This window comes from Eptesicus fuscus, chromosome 9, assembly GCF_027574615.1.
Source record: "Eptesicus fuscus isolate TK198812 chromosome 9, DD_ASM_mEF_20220401, whole genome shotgun sequence".
Taxonomy (NCBI): domain Eukaryota; kingdom Metazoa; phylum Chordata; class Mammalia; order Chiroptera; family Vespertilionidae; genus Eptesicus; species Eptesicus fuscus.
The window spans coordinates 75,415,634-75,439,101 of NC_072481.1; the positions used below are offsets into that span (position 1 = coordinate 75,415,634).

Consider the following 23,468-nt stretch of genomic DNA (forward strand, 5'->3'; position numbering starts at 1 on the left):
TTCTTCCCTACAGGTCAACATAATCACCACCTGTCACTCACTGGTGTTATTTTTTTGTTTTGTTTTCATCTTGTCTCCTTTTTTTTTTTTTTTTTTTTCTTATTGGTGAACTCTCTTCAGCGCTCTTTAGATAAGCTGGGTAATTTCTTTAGAGTGGTCTAAGCTCAGCAAGAGGAAAACGGGGAAATATAATGTATTGGCAGTGCAAGGCCAGGTTCATCAGGCTGGGCTCCCTTCCCTAACGCCCTTGCTTGATGGGGAGCCGGTGAAGCCTCTGGCGATTGGTGACCTGCCCCATCAGGTAGAATGTGCCTGTGAACATGGAAAACTCTGGGCTCTTCCACTCCGAGGAGAACACCAAGGTAGGAAGGTTTCCTCAAAGCTCTGACTTCCCAATGGTGTGGGTCTTTAATTTGTGGACAGCTTCGCTTGTTTCATTTTCATTTGTCTCCTTTGGATAGCTTTCTCCCTAGGTGTGGCACACGGAACTGCTTATAAAGTACACAAGAATGGGTGGCTTTCTTTGGGACAAACTTTCACCCTTGAAGCTCATTTACTTTGCCATCTTCTGTTACCTCTTCTGGCCAGAAGGTTAAGGCCTCACAATTTATTTTATGAAGAAGGCTCTTCTTTTGTTCTTTCGTTTATTCACTCATTTATTGATCCATTTCTGGGTGGGGTAGAACCAGAGATTGATATGACAAGGACCTTAACCCAGGCAAATGACAACATAGGAGGAAAGGCCAACGTTATAAATATCTTACAGCAAGAATTTAAAAAGGGTAACGTCACGGCAATCAGAGCTGATCATTCTAACCACAGTCTATGAATTAAACATCTGGTATTTTTCCAGGTAAAATGTAAGGCTGTAGTTATCATCTTCTGTTGATTTTTTAGACACTCTCCTGGAGCATCTATCCAGAGGTCAACAACTAGCACTACTTTAGGTGCTGAGCTATAAATATGCTGTCGATTTCTGCAATCTTGCAATTAATTAAAGTGCTGGATTTACTCCAAGAGGTATTTGGTTAGTCATCTCAGAGCCAATAAACGATTTCCCCCTGTGTTTACTCCTTACCTCAACTTCTCTGACGAAGTACTATGGTTCCCTTGATCCTTGACAGAACTGTTTATTGACTATGTATTTACAGGGCTTAATTCCCTTCCTTTCCACCACAGATCTAGTTCATGTCCTGGTTTTCATGAAGCATGTTTCATATCTACTGAAAACATAGCAAGACTGCAGTAGTCTCAGCATATTTGATTCTTACAGATAATCACTTGATTTTTCAAGTGTTGAATCAGAAAGTTAAGTAAAAATTGACATGCCTGTAACTAATTTGTAAATAGCAAATTATATTTGCCCTATATTGTCCAAAGTACCAAACTTAACATATAAATTGCATACCTTTATTAAAAAACCTGGCTAGGAAAATGTAAACAGCAAAACTAAAATTGCTAAATTTCTTCATGACGATTTATAATTAACAATCAGGTTGCTAGCAACTCTGTTTTCAGAATATCTAAAATCCGCTGTTGATATTAGAGAGGCTTTTCAGCAACAACCTTAACAAGTATAGGTCTCAAATCAAATCAACAGAAACAATCTTTGAATATTCATTTGCATTTATGCATTAAATTTCAGCAACTACACTAGCTTTTAAATTGGGGGAATGTTATTTTTCTGCATAAACTAACTGCAAAGAACACAACTGATTAAAAATATGTGACTTGTGTTTATACTTTGCACATGACTTTCCAACAGCAATTATTAAATTTAGGCCTAAAATAATTATTTTATTCACTATATTAGTCATGGATTCTAGCATGTGCCCTTTCATTTAAATGACTGCTTCCTGTACATACTAATTGCTCATGTATTGTGGCATTTGTCATCAGGAACCACAGCTACTTGTGCACATGTCCAGTTTTCTAGTTTGACGGTAAGATACTTGAAGGGAGGCATCCTGAAAAATGAAACCAGGTATCTCACTTTATTACAAATCCCTTTTTCACAGTGATTATAAGAGAAGCAAATGGAAGACTACCAACTCCATGTCTCTTTGATGCTACTCACTCCAAACTGTCTCCTGACAAAGGGATGAAATTCCTAACACCCTCAGACTTACAGTACAGTATCCGTACTGACGGGGCTAACAGTCGTAACATAGGCAATGTGAGGTTCCCTGTTAGCTGCAAAATTAATGCAATGTATTAGCAGCCCTAAACTAGACAAGGGTTCTAAATGGAGGAATTGAGGCAAATTTATGCAATGGAAAACTGAAGGGCTGCAAAAAAAGAAACAAAGACCTGTGACAAGTGCTGGAAAAGCCAGGCAACAGTAATTAACGGGGAAGAAGCAAAACAAGATGTGCAGACTGACAAAGAAGGGGACTTGAAATTCTCAATTCATCCTTGGTAACGTGGGACCACACACACAAAAAATGTGAAAGTGGTTTTAAATGAAGCTCATGTGATAATGCCGAGGCTGCCACGCTGTCTGGGTTGGTTTTTGTCGGTGTCGGCATGGAAATGGGGTGCTTTTCCTTACCTCCAGATGCTCTAAAATATAGGGCGGATTTGTCATGCCCAGCCTCAGCATTGCTCCCTCAGGAATCACTTCAACCAGCTTCCACAGCAGTGTGGGGAGATCAGTGCCAATATCTCTGCCATAAGCCCCTGTGTCTTCACTGGTCAACCATATCTCGCAAACACCCTCTGTGAATCAAAGGAGATAATGAACAAATCTGTTGCAGAGCTGTTTCCTTCATCATACAGCTGCTCACTCTTTTTAATGCACTACTTCTCAGCATTATTATGCAGGCAGTCTGGGTATTCAGTTGCAGAAAAAAAAGCAGCTTATCCCATGGCAGCACTGGGTTATTAAGTTCATTTTATGAACACCAGAGAGTTACAACAATGCTGTAAATTATCAGTGCGTCCTATGGAGTGATTAACATTCACAGCCAATCAGTTCAACCCTGTTTCCTCCAAAGCACTTTGATCAAGACTAAGGCTGCAGTACCATCACAGAGAAAACCTACTTTATTGAACAACAGAAGCCCCAGAACTGAACAGTCGCTCTACAGAATAGGTACTATCAGCAGTTACCTCACTAATCAGCCTGTCACCAACCCAAGGAAAAATGTCAAGTGTGGTTAAGGTTTAGCTCACAAATTATTAATTATGAGGCATCCATTTCTCCTGTAGTAACTATTCTAATTTGACTTCTTTAGTCAATTAAGAACAGAATGCAGGGCTTTGTTCAAAGAAGTTGGTTGCTGTATAAGTATTTGTGTTAGGAAACCTGCTGACTGACAGTTTGCATCCTATTTCCCATCCATCAGACCTCAGGAAAATGTCTACATGTTTTGTTGCTGTTGTTGTTGTAAACAATCCTGACTTCAAATAACACAGCCTACAATAACTTCCTTCTAAAAATCGAAAGGAAATGCTTTTGGATAACCTACTATTAATTAAAATGAATAACACAGAGTTAGCAAGAGTTACCCAGGTTTGCATGGCACACAGAATGTTTCTGAATGCACATTCAATTAAAGGATTAGCCTATTTGAAAAGGCCAAATGATTCACAAGTCTCAACAAACAATAAAATGGGCCTGTGAAATGTGTTCACGCTCAAGTGATTTGTTGCTGCTGCAGAACCTCAACACATATACAAGGCACACAAAGAAAGACCACAGCCTCAACCAGAAGTATACGTTTCTGGAAAGAATCTTAAAACTATAATTTTAAATCATCTTTAGTTGATGGAACAGAAGAGTTTCAAAAATACATTAAATATTCCTAGCCAAGGACAGACAACAAATAAAACACATGGCTTTTATGTGAATATAAACTGAAAACTAATAGAATATGGGAGCAAAAAGCAAAGAACTTCCCTCTCCTTAATGTGTTCCACAGAGGGAGAAACATACATGAAGTTAAGATCTCCAATCACTATTCTTTCCTTTTGAATAAGAGATGTAGTTATTAATCAAAAAACTAGCCAACCCACACAAAAACATGTTCCCTTTTCCCCACTTGTCTTTTTGAGACATGCACATCCTCACCCATACCTAAACAACACAGGAAATACAAGGATAGAAATAGGATTTTCGTTTCCTGAAATTAAAGAAACAACTATCACAGAAAACAGGATATAACAACAAAAACAAAAAAGCTCCATTTAAAAAGTTGGAGATGTTTTTAGTATTTGAAAAGCAGTTGTGTTATGAATATATGGGTTTTCTTAAATTAAATTAAATACATAGTTCCAGAAAGTAATACACCTTTGTTTAGTTTTCCTCATATAATAAAGAAAATGTATCCTCAGAAGAAACAGTCTAACATGTGTATAGGTTCCCTGTGTAGTCTTATAATTTTATAAATATTCTTTGTCCATGGAGTAAATACTGTTCTATTAAAAAAAAAAACACGGATTGCAATTAGTGGCATCATCTTTATTTTAATTTTACATATGCCATCAGACACTGGACTCATACAACCTTTTTTCTTTTAAATCTTATCACAAAATCCACTCCAGGAAAAGAGATGGCTAAGTAACAACATAAACAGATTTTAAAACACTCTGAAAGAGGTTATAAAAACAGGACATTATCCATGATTTTCCAGTTACTGGCATTTGAGCAACACAATATGAATATTTTAAAATGAACAGAATAATTTTAATTTATAATTTTTCCATCCAAATGGTTCCACGTTACGCCTTATGTAGAGAGAGCAAGTTCCTGGAACAGTGCCTTGCTGTTGCTAGATGAATATAGAAGGGGAAAAATCACTATGAATAGGAATGGAAATAACATCCAAGCAGAAATAGCAGCCAGCTCTCAAGCTGCATAGGTGGGGACCAATAGCCCCCTGGTGGGCTGAAACTTCAAATTAAATCACATAAAGAGGAAGCAGCTGTAACACTAAATCAGCAACAACAGGAATAATGGTCTTGATGTCTCCAAGATCAAGGCTGCTAAAGTGCTCTATATAATAGCAACCTGGCTTAAAACACAATGAAATGGGAGAACGTGTGCAAAATGTGAAACCCGTGGACTCAGGGAGAATTGTGCCTGGCCAATTCAATCCAAAAATTTGTCAAAGATGATTTTGCTCTTAATCAATGTGAGAGAGTACAGATTTTGTAAGGTTATATTTCAAGCATGAATGCTAATGAGAGCTGATCCCTCAAATACTTAGGATAGAGAGAGTCATTTCACACTAAAGGTGAAGCTAAATATGGAACCCCATCTGACATCCTTTTCCCTGGGAAGTCTTGTGATTACTCACAGGGCAAGCAGTTCCTGTCAGGTCAGCTTGCATATGAATTCACCAGGGAAACCGAAGGCTGGAGTCTGTAATCACTAATGGATATGGGGACACATGCATGCTTCTATCTGCACACTTAATTGGCTATACTGTGGACAGAAGTGCTTGCCTAAACAGCTTCATTCCTTAAGGACTTCAGTTATGAGCTCTATTCCTTTGCACATTCATTTCTTTATTCATCCATCAGACATTTATTAGGCCGTTACCTACTATGTGCCCTGCAGCAATTCCAGCTCATGACAGATATGGATTCATCATTAAACTTCTGTGATCTAAGATTGGCTGTTATCCAGGAGCTGGCAAGGGGACAGTGACAGACATCCTGGGGACTTCACATACATCACTGATGGAGGTGGTGGAGGGGGTGGGTATTGAAGAACACAGCCTTAGAAACCAAAATGAAGGGTGAGCTGGAAGTGGATATGACGTCAGCCCCAATGAGATAGGCCCCGTCTGCAGTATAATGTGGACTTTGATTAATACATGTCAGAAAAACAAACACATGGAAATGAAAAAGAGAAGCAAGCAGGAAGAACTGAGATAAGAGAAGTGAATACCCAGTAAAACCTCCCATGTCTGTAAAAATAAATATATGCAAAAAAAGAGAAAGTAATGGCTGGAAAAAGTGGGAGACAAAAATTAGCTTTTAAAGCATCCAAGGGGAAATTTTACTTTTTCCTAAAATTGTTCATCTGCCTGAATTTTGTTCATTTTTCTTAAATTGTTCAGTCTCTGACTTCTAAGGAACCTTAGGTTCATCTGATCTTTTATCCTTTTGTTTTGTTAATTTTGGTAAAAGAAAAGCAAATACTATGAAGAAATGAAATGCATCTTGCAAGGTAAAAAACAACAACACAAAAACCTTTAGAAAGCTTACTTATTAGGATCAGTTATCATTTTACCCATGAATTTACTGATCAACCTAGAGTTGAAACACATTGCTATTTCCCCCTGAACAGAGAACAACCTCAACAGCTGGATTCTGATCTTTGTTCCATAGTAATTTGAGATGACAGAGGATGGAAAAGTAGGAGACATAAAATATAATTTTCTCAACAAAATAGTCTCACAACAAAGAAAATCCTTTTTGAAAAATCAAACTTTGCCAAAACTCAATTTCAAAAGATCATGATTCACTATAATTTTCCTGTGTATGAGTTTTATTGCAATAAATTAAAATACTGGTAAAGATTGATTTCATCTGGTCCAAGGAGTGATATTTCTCTAGTAGCTCTTGCTCTATCATGGTGAAAAATTTCCACCATAATATGTTGCTGCAAATATTTCATCATGAGTAGAGTCTAAAAATAAAGACTACAAAAATATGAAAACTGTAAACTATAATTAGTGGGATCAATCATTAAAGATGGCAAGAAAATTAAATCAAATAAACATAATAAAGAAAAACACCCCCAAATCTGCTAAACCTTTCTTCCTCAGAAGATGTGTTGCCCCCCTTCTCCTGTCTTCTGCTCTGCCCGCCCCCCCTGCCCTCCCCTTCCTCCTCTCAATTCCACCTATTACCACCCCAGTCCAGCCTTTATGCTCCATTTTCTTCAAAGGCCAATAAGGAATATAAGTTAAACATACATTATGTTATATTTATGCATGTGCATTAAATTTTCAGATCTTAATTTCTGATGCTTTTTTTAAAGGGTCACAGTGCATATTAACTAGATTTTTATAGGCTCATTCTTCTTAAAAATAATCTTAGAAAATTCATAAATAAATATGACCCTCTGTTTAAACACTTCAAAGGTCATGAAAATTTATTCAATGGAGATGTTTCTAAGTAATAATATCTATTTATAGGCATCTTCTAGTTATTTAGCTTATTTATTTAATAGCAAATTAGACAATGGTCCCTTCTAATCCTATTACTAGACATCAAGAGTTTTATGTTTTCCTGTCAGATAAAAAAGGATTTAAATGACAATTTTATTAAAGATTGCCTCTTAAGTGGACCAACTAGGGATATCTTATAAATATATAACAATGATATATAACTGATGAAAACCCAATTAATAGGCCACCATATTAGATAATTATTCATTACCTAATTCTTCAATTATGTCATGTTTATACTATTTTTACAAACTTAAAAGAATTATTAGTGACCCAAATTATTTTTTACTCTAATGTTTTCTTTTGAACAATGTTGAATTTAGAGGAAAGTTTCAAGAGTCCAACATGAATAACCATCACTCCTTCACTTGGACTCATGTATAGCATTTTGTCACATTTGTGAGCACTCAATCTCTCCACACCCACAAGCACATGGTATTTTGTATGTTCTTCCCCCCTGAACCCTTTTGAGAATTAGTTGCAGACATGATAGCACTTTAAATCTAAATAAATCAGTGCATATATCTTCTAAGATTAAGAACATTCTCACCCATAATCACAACATAATTACTGTTCTTGACTATCTTTGAACAACACTTTCACTGTAGTCAGATTGACTCAATTTTGTTTCCTTGTGCAATTCACTTAGGCAATGAGGAAATAATCCTATTAGGCAATGAGAAAATGAATTTTCTTTGGACAATATGGAAATGCAGCTTGAATGTTGCAAGGAGTGTTGCATGGTCTCCTTTAACTTCTGCACAGATTAATGTAAAAGTTACCCTACAGGAGTAGCTGGAGAGCACAGCAAATTAATACAAGTCGTTTTATTTAGAAGTAAGACTTCCCAATTACAGATAAATTCAGAAAGATCAATCACTCATAAAATAATTAAACTTTAAAATTATCCTTTTATTGCTTTAATAACAAGAGTTAAAAAGGAGACAGAATTTCCAGAGCATCTGACATCTGTGATTATAGTGATACAAAGAAACAAACTTGTTGGCATAATTGATAATGTTGTAACTAAACAAAAACAACCTGTTTAAATTATTTCTTTTGAAAGGTCATAATTAGGAAGAATATTGTTTATTTCCATGCTTCTACAAGAATTTGGAAATAATGGAAAACAAAACAAACACCACAAAAGGAAGGCACTCTTTCTGAAAACAAGGTGTCTGATTCTCCAGTGTCCAAAATCTGCAATAAGCCTCAATGAGGCAGATTATCCTGAATACCACAGTGTGTTTGTTCCATACATGGGAGAAATACAGACAACAGTGTCTATGAATGGGCCCTCTGATGTTTCAGGCAGGATGCCGGAAGAGATGATATTTTGTCTTTAAAAAAAATCACAACAAGATCAACTTCTAATAGACCCAGCATTACAGATACAAAAGGATATAGGAAGAAGAAAAAAGAAAATAGCTGGAAACTTTTGACGCAGAGCTTTTTCCTCAGTAAAGATAAATATTGCTGATCATGGTGATTATAGTAATTTATCTAGATTCCAAGACTAACTTAGAGAGTTATAGAATAGTTTAGAGGGAAAAGGAAACTAAAGAAGCAAAGGTTTTTGCATTGTTTGAGCCATTGAACTCAACTACAGAATGAAGAACAAATAGAACTTAAATATTAAAAGAACACATTACTTTAATTAATGACTAACACTTTATGATCCTAAAAATCTTTCTCAAAAGTGAACTCCACCAAATCTACAGTCAAATATGACCTGAAAATCTTAGTTCCAATTAGGGAAATTTGACTTTGAACATAAAACTTGTACATTATCATTGCAAGTATTTAAACAGCAAATACAGTTTTTAACTTTTACATTATATTCTCATGTTCAGTTGGAAGGTGCATCATAAATATAGCTTGGTTGTCCTAATACAAAGAAAACATCATTCATTCATTCATTCATTCATTCATCCGTTCTCCTTCTAACAAGTATTTGTTATTACTTTGTGCCAGATACGTTCTAGGTCTTAGAGACAAGGTCTTGGCTCTTGTGAAATTTATTCAAGTGAGAAAGACAATGAACTAAGATTAATAATATAAATCAAGTAAAAATAAGTGCTAATAAAAATTTTTAAAGCAGGATAAAAGGAATGAGATAAAGTGGTTGGGAAAGGACATTGCTATTTTTGACACAGAATAATCGAGGAAGACTCACAATCACACGACACCTGAATGAACCAAGGTAGTAAGCCACATAGATCAGTATGAGAAGGAAGAGTGCTGGAAGCAGAAGGAATATAAGTACAAAGATGCAGCATGAGCATGATTATAATTCCCACGAAACCACAAAGAGGTCAGTGTGGTTGGGATGAGGTGAGCGAGGGGTGAAAAAGAATTATAAGATGGGAGCCAGTGGTGACAAACGTTGTTGCAAGAGGGCAGAGCTAGGAGAACAAAAATTACATGTTGACAACCTATTCACTGTCATATGTGATGCATATGCAATATGTATATTATATTTACTAGTGAAAGCTCTCAATAACTCCATGTTTTAAGATACTCTCATGCTCTAGCTCATGAATATTTAATACAGTTTTAGAATCCTCAAAGCACTAGATTTGGTATATAAGAAGAAACAGATAAAGAAATAACAGAGCATGAAATTGTTCAGTCTTTCTAAAAAGAATTCATTTCTTTCATTCTTTTTTGAAGGGGGTATATATTACAATTGACTGAAATGAGTGAAACAAGACTAATAAATTTAAATAGAAACAAGTAAAAGAAATCTGAGACCATTAAACATTTATGCTTTCTAGTTGGTAGCACCTATAGGGAACTGAAGTGGTACCAGTCTTTTATATCTCCTCCTTTTTCTTCTTCCTTCTTTCCACCCAACAGAGCTTAAGTACTACTCTTGGGCCCCAACTTCTCACTTAGCATCAATTAAGTTGACATCCAAAAAACTAACATTTACAACAAACTCAAAGAGTCTTCGAAGAGGTTGAACCACTGCTATAACTTCTGAAGGAAGGACAAATAGGAATAAGTAAAATAGAATCCTCTTATGAGGCAGGAAGAAGAAAGAAAAAGTCATTAAAGTTCATTAAAGAAAAAAGTAGCTCACTCTCCAAGATCTACTATGCACACACCAATTAACTATAATCCTATCTAATAATAGAATACAATAATGTAAATTACCATCACTCCGCTACGCCAATGATTGGGCGGCGGGAGGCTGGGGGGCGGGACTCGGGGTGGCCTATCCGGACATTGAGAGGCACAGATCCGCTGCCACTGAGGGGGGCTACCCTGCTGTTGAGAGGCGCAGGGGGCGGGACTCCCACCCCCTGTGCCTCTCAACAGCCAGATCAGCGGCCTCTGAGGGGGCCTGCCGCGGACACCCAGCTGCGCCTCTCAGCGGCAGGGTAGCCAGGTGTCCGCAGCAGCCCCCCTGAGCGCCTCTCAACAACAGGATAGCCCCCCTCAGCGGCCGTGGACCATCAAAAGCGTGGGAGCTGGGTGCCTGTCTGCTCCGGCACCAGGCCTTTCAGAAGCCTCCGCTGAGCCAGAGGCTTCTGAAAGGCCTGGTGCACCAGTGGACAGGCATCCAGCTCCACCGCGAAAAGCGAAAGCGTGTAGGGGACCCTACACGTGCATGATTCAATCATGCACTGGGCCTCTAGTAATAGAATAATTCAGATCAGTTTTACTCTTTTTAACTACTATAATTGGCAACTGACCCAAAAGTAGGTTAGTTAAAATAGTCTTATAAGAATAACCTGTGCACTTTAAAAGTTTGGAAGTATTAAGAAGATGGTAGTTGTTCCTTAACAAAAATTAGAATAATCAGAATAGAAAGTTCTGATACATACCTGAGATATCAAGAATTTAATAATCAGCTACTTCTTCAATTTAAAATTTCTATGAACAAAGCACTAAAACACCTGCAGGTGGTATTAATAAAAGGTGATTTTAATATTGATTATAATAGAATAACATATACCAATAACCAACTCTACAACTTGATAACCCAGCTACGGTAATCAAAATTATATGTACCAACAGGTTCATTTCTGAGGAGGAATGTGTGATATCCAGTAAAAATTATGGAGTCTGGCCATGTTAATGACAACACAAAATTTTAATTAAAAGGAAATATTGTGAGGACTTCCATTTCTGCATACAAAGGATTAACTGTTACAGAATTGCTTTAATGCTATAAACAACTAGAAAATTTGATTAAATATACATGAAGCCATCAGACAGGAATAACAGGCAGTGCAGGGTGTGATTCTTTAGAGAAGCAAACAAGGTGAGTCCTATGATTGCCCATCTTACTACCTGGAGGCATTTTCTAAGGCCACAGTGCAGAAGAGCGGAACCAAACAGAGCCTGATGATCTTGCTAAGTTGAGGAGACAGAGATTGCAGTACAAAAAGCTATAGTTTACAGGGTTAAATATTTACGAAGCAAAAGTTGCACAGAGATGAGCAGAGGGTTCCTCCCATTTTTAGTTGAGTACTATCTGGGCATGCATAAGAGGAAACTAAATCCCATGGCTGGGGAAAGAATCACAGGAAAGCAGTGGACCAAACAATTCCTAAAAGTCATACAGGACCAAGAGTTTGTGTTCCCGCAAGACAAGAGAAAGACATAGAATACATAAGTCGTTAGATAAAGTCCTTAGGAGTGTATATGCCCTAGTGGTGGAGGAAAATTCATGTTAAACTAGAAGCTGCTCTGAACCTATACTAACAGACCTTATAAGAATGCCTCAAAAGATCAAACTAATTTCAAATAACTCTATAACAGAACAAAGTCTAAAAGTCTTATTTAAAGGAACGTAACAAAATCCAATGTTCAACAAGATGAAATTCAAAATGCCTGGCATCCAAACAAAAATTCACAGGCATTCAGACAAGAAAGAAAATGACGATGGTAATGATCGGGAGAAAACTCAATCAGTCAGAACAGAGTCATAAGTGACAGAAATGATGAAATTAGCAGAAAAGGATATTAAAAGAGGTATTGTAAATGGGGTCCATGTGTTCAGAAAATATGAAGGTGATGAGAAAAGAAATAGATGTTTGAAAAAAGACACAATTCAGGAGATGAAGTTAAAGACCCAGTAATAAAAATTATCCAAAAGGAAGCAAAGAAAGAAAGAATACTGAGAATAAGAATGAACAGAGAAGAACAATATCAAGCCAACCAACATATGCATTAGATTCCCTGAAATAATGAATTTTCCAAATTTGATAAAAACTATAAACCATAAATTCAAAAAACTCAAACTCAGTAGAATAAACAAAAATAAAACCACCCCCAAACACATTATAAACAAATGGCTTTTTAAAAAAAAAAAAGTAATAAAGAGAAAATTTTAAAAACAATTAGGGTGGAGAAGATGTTGTACACAGGCACAAAGATAAGAATAACATAAACTTCTTGTAAGAAACTATGCAAACCAGAATGGAATGGAGAGACATCCTGAAAACACTGAAACACTGTCCTAGAATTTTGTATTCCATGAAAATAGGAAAATAGCTATTCAATTTGAGGGAAAAATAAAAAAGTGAGACAAATAAAACTGAGAGAATTTCTTACTAAGAGACCACTACTCTAAATAATAAGAAAGAAAAGTCTTTAAATACAAGAAAATGTATTCTAGATGGGGGTGAGGGGTGGGGAGAAAGCACTAGATGATACATAAAGGGAAGAGCAAGACCAGAAATGTTAAATGTGTGGGTATATATAAAAGCTATTTTTTTCTCACTTCTTATCTCTTTAAACTATAATTGACTATTTTAGGCAAAAACCAACAACAATAACAATATAGTTGGGGGTCTACAATTCATGCAAAAAATGACAATAGCACAAAGAATATGAGGAAGGAGGAAATGAAAGTATACAACTATAAGATTGTGAAGGTGGAATGTAGTAAGTTAAGCATGTATATTTAAACCACAGAGCAACTATGAATGCATGAATGAATGAATGAATCAATTAATAAAACAGAGAGGTATAGCTAACAAGGCAACAGTGAAGACAAAATGGAATCACAATACTCAATTCGGAAAAAGGCAGAAAAAGAGGAGAGAAAGAGCATTGAAATGCTGGGAATTATAATGAATCATTAACTCTAGAGGAGACAGGAAGTGGAATAGAGCATAGAGGCTTCAACATTATCTTTAATTCTTTTTTTTATTAAAAAAGTCTAAATTAAATGTGATAAAATATTAGGGCTTAACACAGTTGGTGAATTTTTAAAATGATGCTTCTTTCTATAGATTTTTATATCCTGAAATTATACTTTAAAATTTGAATGACAAGTAATAATTCCTGTAATTAAATAAATATTGGTAAAGTCTCTCTTTTTTGTTTTAGAAAGAAGCTAAATCAACCAATGAAGTCTGTGTGTTTTAAAATAAGTGGTTCTCACCCTGCCGGTGTGGCTCAGTGTTTGAGCATCGACCTATGGACCAGGAGGTCATGATTTGATTCCCAGGCAGGGCACATGCCTGGGTGGTAGGCTCGATCCCCAGCAGGGGCCGTGCAGGAGGGAGCCAACCAATAATTCTCTCTCATCATTGATGTTTCTGTCTCTCTCTCCCTCTCTCTTTCTCTCTGAAATCAATAAAGAAATATATTTAAAATAAGTGGTTCTACAAGAATAATTAAGTACAATGACCTTTATTAAATTTTGTTATGTGAGGCTAATCTAGATAGCTAATATTAGGCATTTAAAAATAGAATGCTAACTCTCCTCTGGCCTGAAGGGAAAACAATGACATTTTAAAATAGCTGTGGTACATCTACACAATGGAATACTATGCTGCAGAAAAAAGAAGGAACTCCTACCATTTGCAATAGCATGGATGGAACTGGAGAGCATTATGCTAAGCGAAATAAGCCAGTCAGAGAAAGATAAATATCACATGATCTCACTCATTTGTGGAATATAATGAACAACATAAACTGATGAACAAAAACAGATCCAGAGACAGAGAAGCATCGATCAGACTTTCAAACCTCAGAGGGAAGGTAGGGGAGGGTGGGGGTAAGGGGGAGAGAGCCACCAAAGGACTTGTATGCATGCATATAAGCCTAACTAATGGACACAGACTCCAGGGGGGGTGAGGGCATAAGTGGGGGGTTGGGGAGGGCAATGGGGGGATAAGGACACATACGTAATACCTTAATCAATAAAAAAAGGATTCCATTAAAAACAACAACAAGCAAACAAACAAAAAATATGCTTTAAATGGGTGTCTACATTCAAAATTCTACTCCCACCAAGAGATGAAACATCTCTAGCCCTGACTCGAGAAATGCTGATTGAGACCTGCCACTGTGTGTCAAGTAGTCACAGCCATGCCTAGAACCACAATGCTCTCCCATACTAAGACTGCAACTCTGAAAGCTATGTATTTATTTTACTCGTGTCACTGGGACTAGCCTGTTTTTAATCCACTTACTGATCGTTGGTTTTTTCAGACTACTGTACCAGTACCACAGTCCATATAATGCTTTGAACATCACTAGCATTCAGTAAATAATAACCAGCTTTACTATTAAAAATAAATTTAAAAACAAGCAATGAATCTAGACTATGGAAATCTCTATTGAACATAGAACTGCTGTCAGTGACACTAAAAGCTATTTACATAAAAGGCCCTCAAATTACAAAATATGCAAATTATCTTTATGCAAGAATGTACCAAATATTCTAAGATTCAGAGTGCTTAAAAAATTCACCGAACTGGGATGATTTCAGATTAAAGAAAATAAGGACTGTGTAATTATATACACTTACCTTGACAAATAGAAAGCAATCTGTGATTAGAACATAGCAATTAGTTACAAAATGCTTCACATGGATTTAATTACCCATCAGTCTACATGTAGCTTAATTACTTTTATCTCATTGCATCAGTAAAAGATTTCTGCCTGAGGCAACTGCCAGTCATATATTTATAAGGCTTCTAGACTTTACAGTGAATACATTATAACATGCAGGCAAATGTGCTGAAGTTACAGTTGCAGAGGCATTCTTCATTTTGAGTCTCTGGTTTTACCCATAAATATCTCATTGCTTTCTTAGGGTCCACTATCATCTAGCTTTCACAGTGATGGTGTCACCTATTTGGCTAAATAACATTGTTGACATAAACATCACCTCTGTTTATCCTAATCTTGTAAGAGCTAGAAGGAAAGACCTTTAAAACCAAAACAATTATTTTATTGCCCTGGGGCAAAGGATACTATATTCTCATGGGTAAGGTAAACACTTAAATTCAAAAAGGAGATGAGCCCTTTTCAGACAGCTGTAAGTTCAGAAAGATGGTGGCTTCACTGAATGGATGTTTAGTGATTCAGAGTGGGAATTTTTCTCTCTTTAGGAAGACAACTCCATAGTCCTAAAATTCAGCCAACCAAGGTTTGATTCCTAGCTCCTTTGGGGAAGTTATTTAATTGACCTGAGAATAAATAATAACCATCTTAATTTAACATAATTGCTAAATTCAATAACACAAAAAAAGATGGCTAGTGGAGGGTGGCTCATAGCAAATCCTATATAACAAAAGGCTAATATGCAAATTGACCAAACAGTGGAACTAGCAGTCGCTATGACATGCACTGACCACCAGGGGGCAGATGCTCAATGTAGGAGCTGCCCCCTGGTGATCAGTGCACTCCAACAGGGGAAGCACCGCTCAGCCAGAAGCCTCTAGTCCTATATAATAAAAGGGTAATATGCAAATTGACCCTAACAGCAGAACGACCAGGAATGACCAGTCGCTGTGACGTGCACTGACCACCAGGGGGCAGACACTTAACACAGGAGCTGCCCCCTGGTGGTCAGTGTGCTTCCACAGGGGGAGCGCCGCTCAGCCAGAAGCCGGCTCATGGCTGGCCAGCGCAGCGGCGGTGGCAGTAGCCTCTCCCGCCTCGGTGGCAGTGCTAAGGATGTCCAACTAACAGCTTAGGCCTGCTCCCTTAATCAGACATCCCTGCAGGGCTGCTAAAGGGATATCTGACTGCCAGCTTAGGCCTGAACCCCCCGGGCAGCGGGCCTAAGCTGTCAGTCGGACATCCCCCAAGGGGTCCCAGACTGCGAGAGGGCACAGGCTGGGTTGAGGGATCCCCCTCTAGTATAAAATAAAAATTAATAGAATTTACTGGGTTCCACCAGAAGGGACCTGTGAGGATAACATTATTTCATCAGAAAAAAGGGGTTCTTCGGATGGAGCTCAGTAGAAAATACTCTCCCTCCATTTTTCTTTAGAGAAACACTTTTGGTGTTGATTCGGAAATTAGATTCTCTAAGAAGTGAGAGTTTTGGCATTAGGGGAATCTGACTTCATCCTACTTAAACCATTTTAAAAACCCTTCTGTAAGATAGGCAGGTCTCTAAGCCAGATGGTGTTGTGTCATCTGAGCTTAGAGAGATCTATGGAGGGTTCCTTTAGGGCTCATAAGTCATCAGGAGTCACTCTGGAATTTTTTTTACCCAAACCAGAGTTGCTTTTGTTTCTGTTCAAATATAAACAAAATTGATAAGAAAAAGATTCTCAAGTAGTACTGTGCTTAAGAATCACCTAGAAAGCATTTAAAAAGTCAGGTGAGAGGCAGGGTGGGCAAGATTCTAATAAAGGATTCTGCGGTGATATCCAAGACTGTGTAACCTGGTGATATGACAACCACACTAAGAGAAACGCTAGGTTAGGGCTCACGAGAATGTATGGCAACAAGTTAAACATATTTAACTATTAAAATCCTAAAAAAAACCCAAAAAACAAAAAAAAAACAGAATATATTTTTGCACCTTAAAAATTTGTTAAATTCCTCCTTGAATTTAGTTAACACTCACACTATGATTTTGAGCTCCCCAATTACTGATCCCCAAAAGGAATGCAGGTTCCACATTCTTAAAAAGAGCTTGCAAATGGCTCATGTGTCACAAGGACACAAGGAACCAAAGTCGCACCTGATGGTCTCAAGGGTCCAGCTTTTGAGGTGAGCCCAGCTGATCTGCAGAATGATGAATTTGCATCTAGAAAGCTCAAGCTAACTACTGAGGATGTTCAGGGCAAAAACTGCCTGACTAATTTCCACGACATGGATCTTACCGTGACAAAATGTGCTCCATGGTCAAAAAATTGCAGACCATTCCCTGGCCCATGTAGCTCAGTTGGCTAGAGCATCGTCCTGTGCACCAAAGGGTCATGGGTTTGATTCCTGGTCAGGGTACATACCCAGGTTGTAGGTTCAATCACCAGTCAGGGCACATGTGGGAGGCAACAGATGGATGTTTCCCACATCAACGTTTCTCTCTCTCTCCCTTCCTCTCTCTTCCAAATTAATGAAAACATATAATCGGGTGAAGATTTTTTTAAAAAGGCACACCATGATTGAAGCTCATGTTGAAGTCAAGACCACCAATGGTTTATTTGCTTTGTCTATTCTGTGTTGATTTTACTAAAAAATACAATAATACGATTCAGAAGACGTCTTAGGCTCAGCATCAACAGGTCTGCCAAATGCATAAGATGATGGAAATCATGACTGAGAGGTGCAAACAAATTGACTCCAACTAGCAGCGGGAAGACATAGGAAGGCTGGCCAATCTATTTATCCAATCCATGTTTTTGTTAAAAAGGTCAAAATACTGAGGAAGCCCAAGTCTGAAATGGGAAAACTCATGAAACTTCAAGGTGAAGGTAGCAGTTCTGGAAAAGCTACTGGGGATGAAGCAGGTGCCAAAGGTGAATGAACTGATGGATATGAGCCCTCAGCCCAAGAACCTGTTTAAAATTCAGACACAGCCGAAACCGGTTTGGCTCAATGGATAGAGCGTCGGTCTGCGGACTGAGGGGTCCCAGGTTCGATTCCGGTCAAGGGCATGTACATTGGCTGCAGGCACATCCCTGGTAGGGGGTGTGCAGGAGGCAGCTGGTCGATGTTTCTCTCTCATCGATGTTTCTAGCTCTCTATCCCTCTCCCTTCATCTCTGTAAAAAATCAATAAAATATATTTAAAAAAAAATAAAATAAAAAATACAATTCAGACACAATGGTGACAAACAAACAAACCTATTTGCGGTTATGTTTTATTCATGTAGATGCCTCCAGCTCTTCACACAAAGACTTTATAGCACATAATAAATACTCAATTAATATTTGCTAAAGGAAGGAAAAGGATGGGGCAGGAAGGAGGGAAATGCTTCAAATGTTTAACCTAGGCAAAGCCAAATTTTCAAAAAATATTTTTCTACTATTCTTGTGGGTAGGAAATCATTTTTCAGAAAGTTTTCTAAATATAATCAGATGCCACAGAAACAGATACCACCACGCATTTTCAGAAAGAACGTATTTGCTCTTTCATCTCTTTGTGTAGCTTGTCCCAGTTCACACCCAGCAACAGAACAGCTTTGTCTGCAGAGGGCCAGCTGCTAGACCAGGGTTGGCCTCTCGCTGGCCAGTGACAATGAGCACAGTAATGGCTCTTAGGCCTTGTCTGTAAAATGGCCATGGTGACACTGGATGGTTCCAATCAATGACAGGACATTTTCCACTGAAAAAAACAGCAACATCGGACCTGATACCTGGCACAAGGGCAATTACCACACACAGTTACTTCTCTAAGTTGAAGTAGCTCCAAAGATAAACTGCAACTAGAAAAATATTAAATATACATCAATAAATGTACCCCCCTATGAACAGAATGGTGGCTCATGTCAGAGAAAGCTTTAGAGTCAGCTTGGTCAGAATTCTCGCTCCACCATTCTTTAGCTAGGTCGCCTTGGTGGAGCTACCTACATCTCTGAGCTTACGTTTTCTCAGCTGTAAGATGAAGACAATTATTCCATACCTCAGAGGGCTGATGGAATAAGAGAATCCATACAAAGCAGTTCCCACTCTGCCTGGCACACAGTAAACAACAAACACTAGCAACTGTTACTATTATGCGAGACACCAAAGTAACAACGAGGAGATAAGGATCCATCCCAGACATAGGATGTTTTTGTTTTTTTGTGTTTTTTTGCTGGAGCAGGAGCCGTTGCTTTTGGAAATTGGAAATAACAGTATGTGTAGTAAGACATTAGAGTTACTCTGGAATTTCCATTTGGAGAAGAAAACTACTTCTGTGATAGTAAAGTTACAATAAAAAGGATAATTGTGGCATAGCCTGTTCAGACCTAAATGTAGAAATTGCCCCGTTTGCAAATGGGAACTACCCAAGCACAGAAATAGAGCTTGATGCAGGGCTTTAAAAACAATAAAGTTAATTAAAAGAAAAAAAATACTTTTTATAGAGTTCAAAAACAAGTTAATTTTTTCTCAAATTCACGTTTATAGTGTTAACAGTCAAGGAGTTAAAAAGTAATGAAATAAATGCTTAAAACCACTTTGACCGACTTCTATTATAAGAAGCTTTCTGAGTCTGCTTTTTAACTCATTAAGTGTTTTTCAAGTTAGGTTTGTTGTCTCAATGCAGCTTTTCATGGTGATTTTGTCAAGAAAGAAGTTCAGAAGTCACTTACACTTTTGATTTGGAAAATCTAAATCATCTTGATGAAATTTCTTTTCTTATAAACCAACATTACAAAGATGAATTTAAATTAAAGAAAAATAAAAAAATATAGTTTAAGTATTAAAACAAGTACTAAAATCAATAAACCAGGAGCTGACACCCTTTAAAAGAACCCATGTGCCAAATCCCTGGGCCTTTTTTCTTTATATTCTTGGGGGTTGAAGGAGGAGACATGGACGTGAATGGGCTTTTGGATGATGTGCAGAACGGGGCCATCAGAAGCCCTTCTGCCAGTGGCGAGAACACACCTGCCATTGACCTCGGACATGGACAGGGGCAGATCTTCAGGGCTGGTGTCAGCCAACAAAAATTAAACATGAAAAATCAGCCCAGGTACCGCTTCCTACACACACACACACACACACACACACACACACACACACACACACACACTTTTGATAATTATGAATGGAAAAGAAAAAGCCACACATACAGCAAAAATCACTGCTACGAACATCAAAATACAGAAAGATTATTAAAGGTTAAACAGGAAATATCCAAGCTGTCATTCCTCCCTGAGTGCCTTCCCTTTACAAGCATCTCCATCTCACTGCCTTCTTGCCTCCCTTTCTCTCCCTACTACTGCTCTTGCATGGGGACCATTTCTGCTCTTCTGGGTTTACCCTTCCATTTTTACCTCCACTGTGCTGCATTAGAGACTGCTTTCATTGCCATAGCGGCTAGCCTTTATTGCCAGGAGAGTGGGTTAGTACCTTTATATGTCCCCTCCCCGGAGAAGACCTAAAGTAGCCCCAAAGAAAACCCAGCGAATGAGTGGCTGCATACATTAAAGCCATCTGTTGTCACCATCTGCCCAGGAAAGTTATCCCACTAAGCCTGGCCCTTGAAGTGATGATCCTCTCTATGTCTACTGGGAACCCTCCATATTGTCTGGAACTGTCAGGGTTCATTCTAACAAATGTTAGGAGAAGGAGAGGCTACATCTCCACTGTATCGTGTTAAAACTAGGCAGGGGGAGGAGGCATTACTTTCACTTACAAGATGGAATGAATATCGACTGGCTTCTATAAATAACTTCTTCAAGTGAAGATGGAACTCAAAACAATATCCCTGAGATATTATGAATCCAGGCCTCTAGCTACATGTATTTTGGGTTGAATATATTTTTTGCATGGAAAAGATTCATAATTTTTTCAACTCCAGATTCTGAACTTCCAACTTTTAAAAAATAATAGAAACCTCAGGGACGGTCTATAGTAGATGAAAAGATTTTAATTGTAGCACTTCCAATGTTGTCTCACTTTAAATAAGTCACTTGGTTTTGCTGAATCGCAGTTTCTTTATCTGGAAAACAGGAGATTAGACCAGATTATTTCACTCAACTTTCGGGGTTAGAGATCCCCTTTGACACTGATGGAAGTCATGGATCCCTTTCCAAAGACAAGGCACATGCAACATTTTACTTGATGTATCAGGGGATTCATAGATTCTTAGATATACATCTGTGGAGAAATTCCTGGACTTTATGCTAAAATATGATGCTCACTTAGTGCACACAACAAACCATTTTCTTAAATGAAGATACATAATTTTTACCACTAGAAAATCAATTTATTCATACTCCCCACTTAATAGCTATTGGATAATTCCTTGAAAAATATAAGTTTAATGAGATTCTGAAATTACACACCTGCTCATGGAACCCACATATACCCATTCATTTGGTATAATTGTAAAATAATCACTCTATCAGCCAAGAATGGCCACTTTTGATTGGCAAATGACTGAAATACAACAAGAGTCATAATTTCTCTGGCTTGAGACTTTCAAAGCTTTTACCAAACATTAATAAAATTGTTATTCTAAGCAGCCATCTCTGAAAAGAAGATTTTCAAAAATAATAATTTCCCTTTTACATCAAACATAGGCTGTTCACTTAGAAAAAAAATGAATAAATCTGGTTAAGAAAGAAGCATCTCAACTGTCAACAGTCAAGTGATACAGTTATATATAATCTTCCAAGATTTTAATAAAATTAATGTATTTAATTTTTATATTCAATAAAACTCTTATTAAAAACAGTAGCTTTTATGACGACTATCAAAGAAGGTAATATAATTAAAAATGTATAGTTCTTTGAAGTTTTACTAGGAGACACCATTCTGAGGGACTTAGAAATAATCATCATTCCTGGATTCAGGCTTATTAGTTACCATGACAAGTAGCAAAAAGTAAAGCCAAAAGCACATCCTTCATTTAGGAACTCTAGGACATGATTCCCAAAGTACCTTCCACGTTCTAGAATTCTAGCGTCTAAGACATATCTTCTTATCAACATAAGTCAAAAATTTGATTTTCGACTTATCTTTGCTACTATGGGTAAAAATCGATGAAAAAGCAATAGTAATGCAAAAGAGGTATACTCCTATTGAATTATTAATAGGCAATACAACTGTAAATGTTTTTGTTCACCATTCTTCACTGCCCTCGCAAACAATTTCAAAATGGGAGCTGCTGAAGCATGAAGACTGTTTGCAGCCATTGCTTTCTGAAATCACAGCGCTGGGAATTGGTGGAATTCTTACCACCTTGGTTATTATCAGGCATTGTGAACTTTCTTTGAAAGCAGACTATAAATTCACAAGGGGGGTCCTTTTCCTTCAATCAAGGAAATGTTTAAAATGACCCCCATCTGCCATTTTAATGTATTCTTCTCAGAGACTGCCATAAATATTTAATATAAAAAGGCACCGTTTAAGCACAATGAATAGCTTATGAAATTAAAGTTGGCTGATGAATTACACTGTAAATAATGACAAAGAAAATATGAGCAGCATTACTAATTTCACTTATTTCTCTTGACATTTCTTAAGAAATATTCAAAAAATACTTAGATATGAAGGTCAACTTAATTGGCATGAAAGGGTGACTAACTCTATAGAACCATTAAACTCTTGACTCTATATCTAACATCTAGGTACTGTACCCCCACTGAAACAATAGCATATTGATTTTCCATTTCTTAAGAAGTCTCACTTAACCTGCTAACTACTTTCACAAAAAGTCACAGAAGTAGGAGGATACATTGCATCTAGTCCCTGGCTTAGTCTTTTGTATTCAAACAGGAATCAACACCTAACAGTTTACTTTTCTATGGAAGACATTCAGCACTCATTTACTAAATGAGTGCACACAGTTATTATCAGATACAATTATATACTGAATTCAAAATTGCTGAGAAAATATGCTTTTTCTTTCTGGTATTATTACAACAACAAACCTGCATATTTTCCACTCTCATTAATATCCAGAAAAAATCCCTTATTCTTGGTGTGTGTGTGTGTGTGTGTGTGTGTGTGTGTGTGTTAATGAATAGCTGTTATTTCTTCTCCTCTTAACTCCTAATCTCTCAATTCTTCCATTTAAATCAAACAATTTCAATTTCTTTTAATTTTTCTCAGAGGTCTCTTTTTCTAACACATTTTCAATGAATTTCTCCAGAGAGTAATAGAAGTATTATTTCTCAATACTTACAAAGTTTAGCCAAAGTAATGTTAACTCTTACAAGAACAACATATCCTTGACATAATGAGTGTGCTGCCCAGATATCCCTGTGGGTTAGGGCCAACCCTTAATTCTAAACAGCTTCATAGTTCAACATACTATATACCTATGGATGTTTTCGACCAAAACTTACACAGTTAAACAATTTCTCCCATATTGATGTCATGCATCAATACCCTTTGTATGTTTTTACTAAGTAAA

The 23,468-nt window shown here is 37.3% G+C and overlaps 1 protein-coding gene and 1 pseudogene across 3 annotated transcripts in view; one reads left to right on the forward strand and one right to left on the reverse strand.

The window, feature by feature from the left end:
• CDKAL1 (CDK5 regulatory subunit associated protein 1 like 1) overlaps nucleotides 1–23,468 on the reverse strand; it is a 654,128-nt gene that overhangs the window by 255,255 nt on the left and 375,405 nt on the right. For all 3 annotated transcript variants that reach the window (XM_008146133.3, XM_028152333.2, XM_054721432.1), the window contains one exon: nucleotides 2,552–2,718. In XM_008146133.3, the coding sequence (XP_008144355.2) occupies nucleotides 2,552–2,718 (167 nt within the window). The remainder of the gene's footprint in view (nucleotides 1–2,551; nucleotides 2,719–23,468) is intronic.
• Nucleotides 12,026–17,961, forward strand: LOC129150182 (40S ribosomal protein S3a-like; annotated as a pseudogene).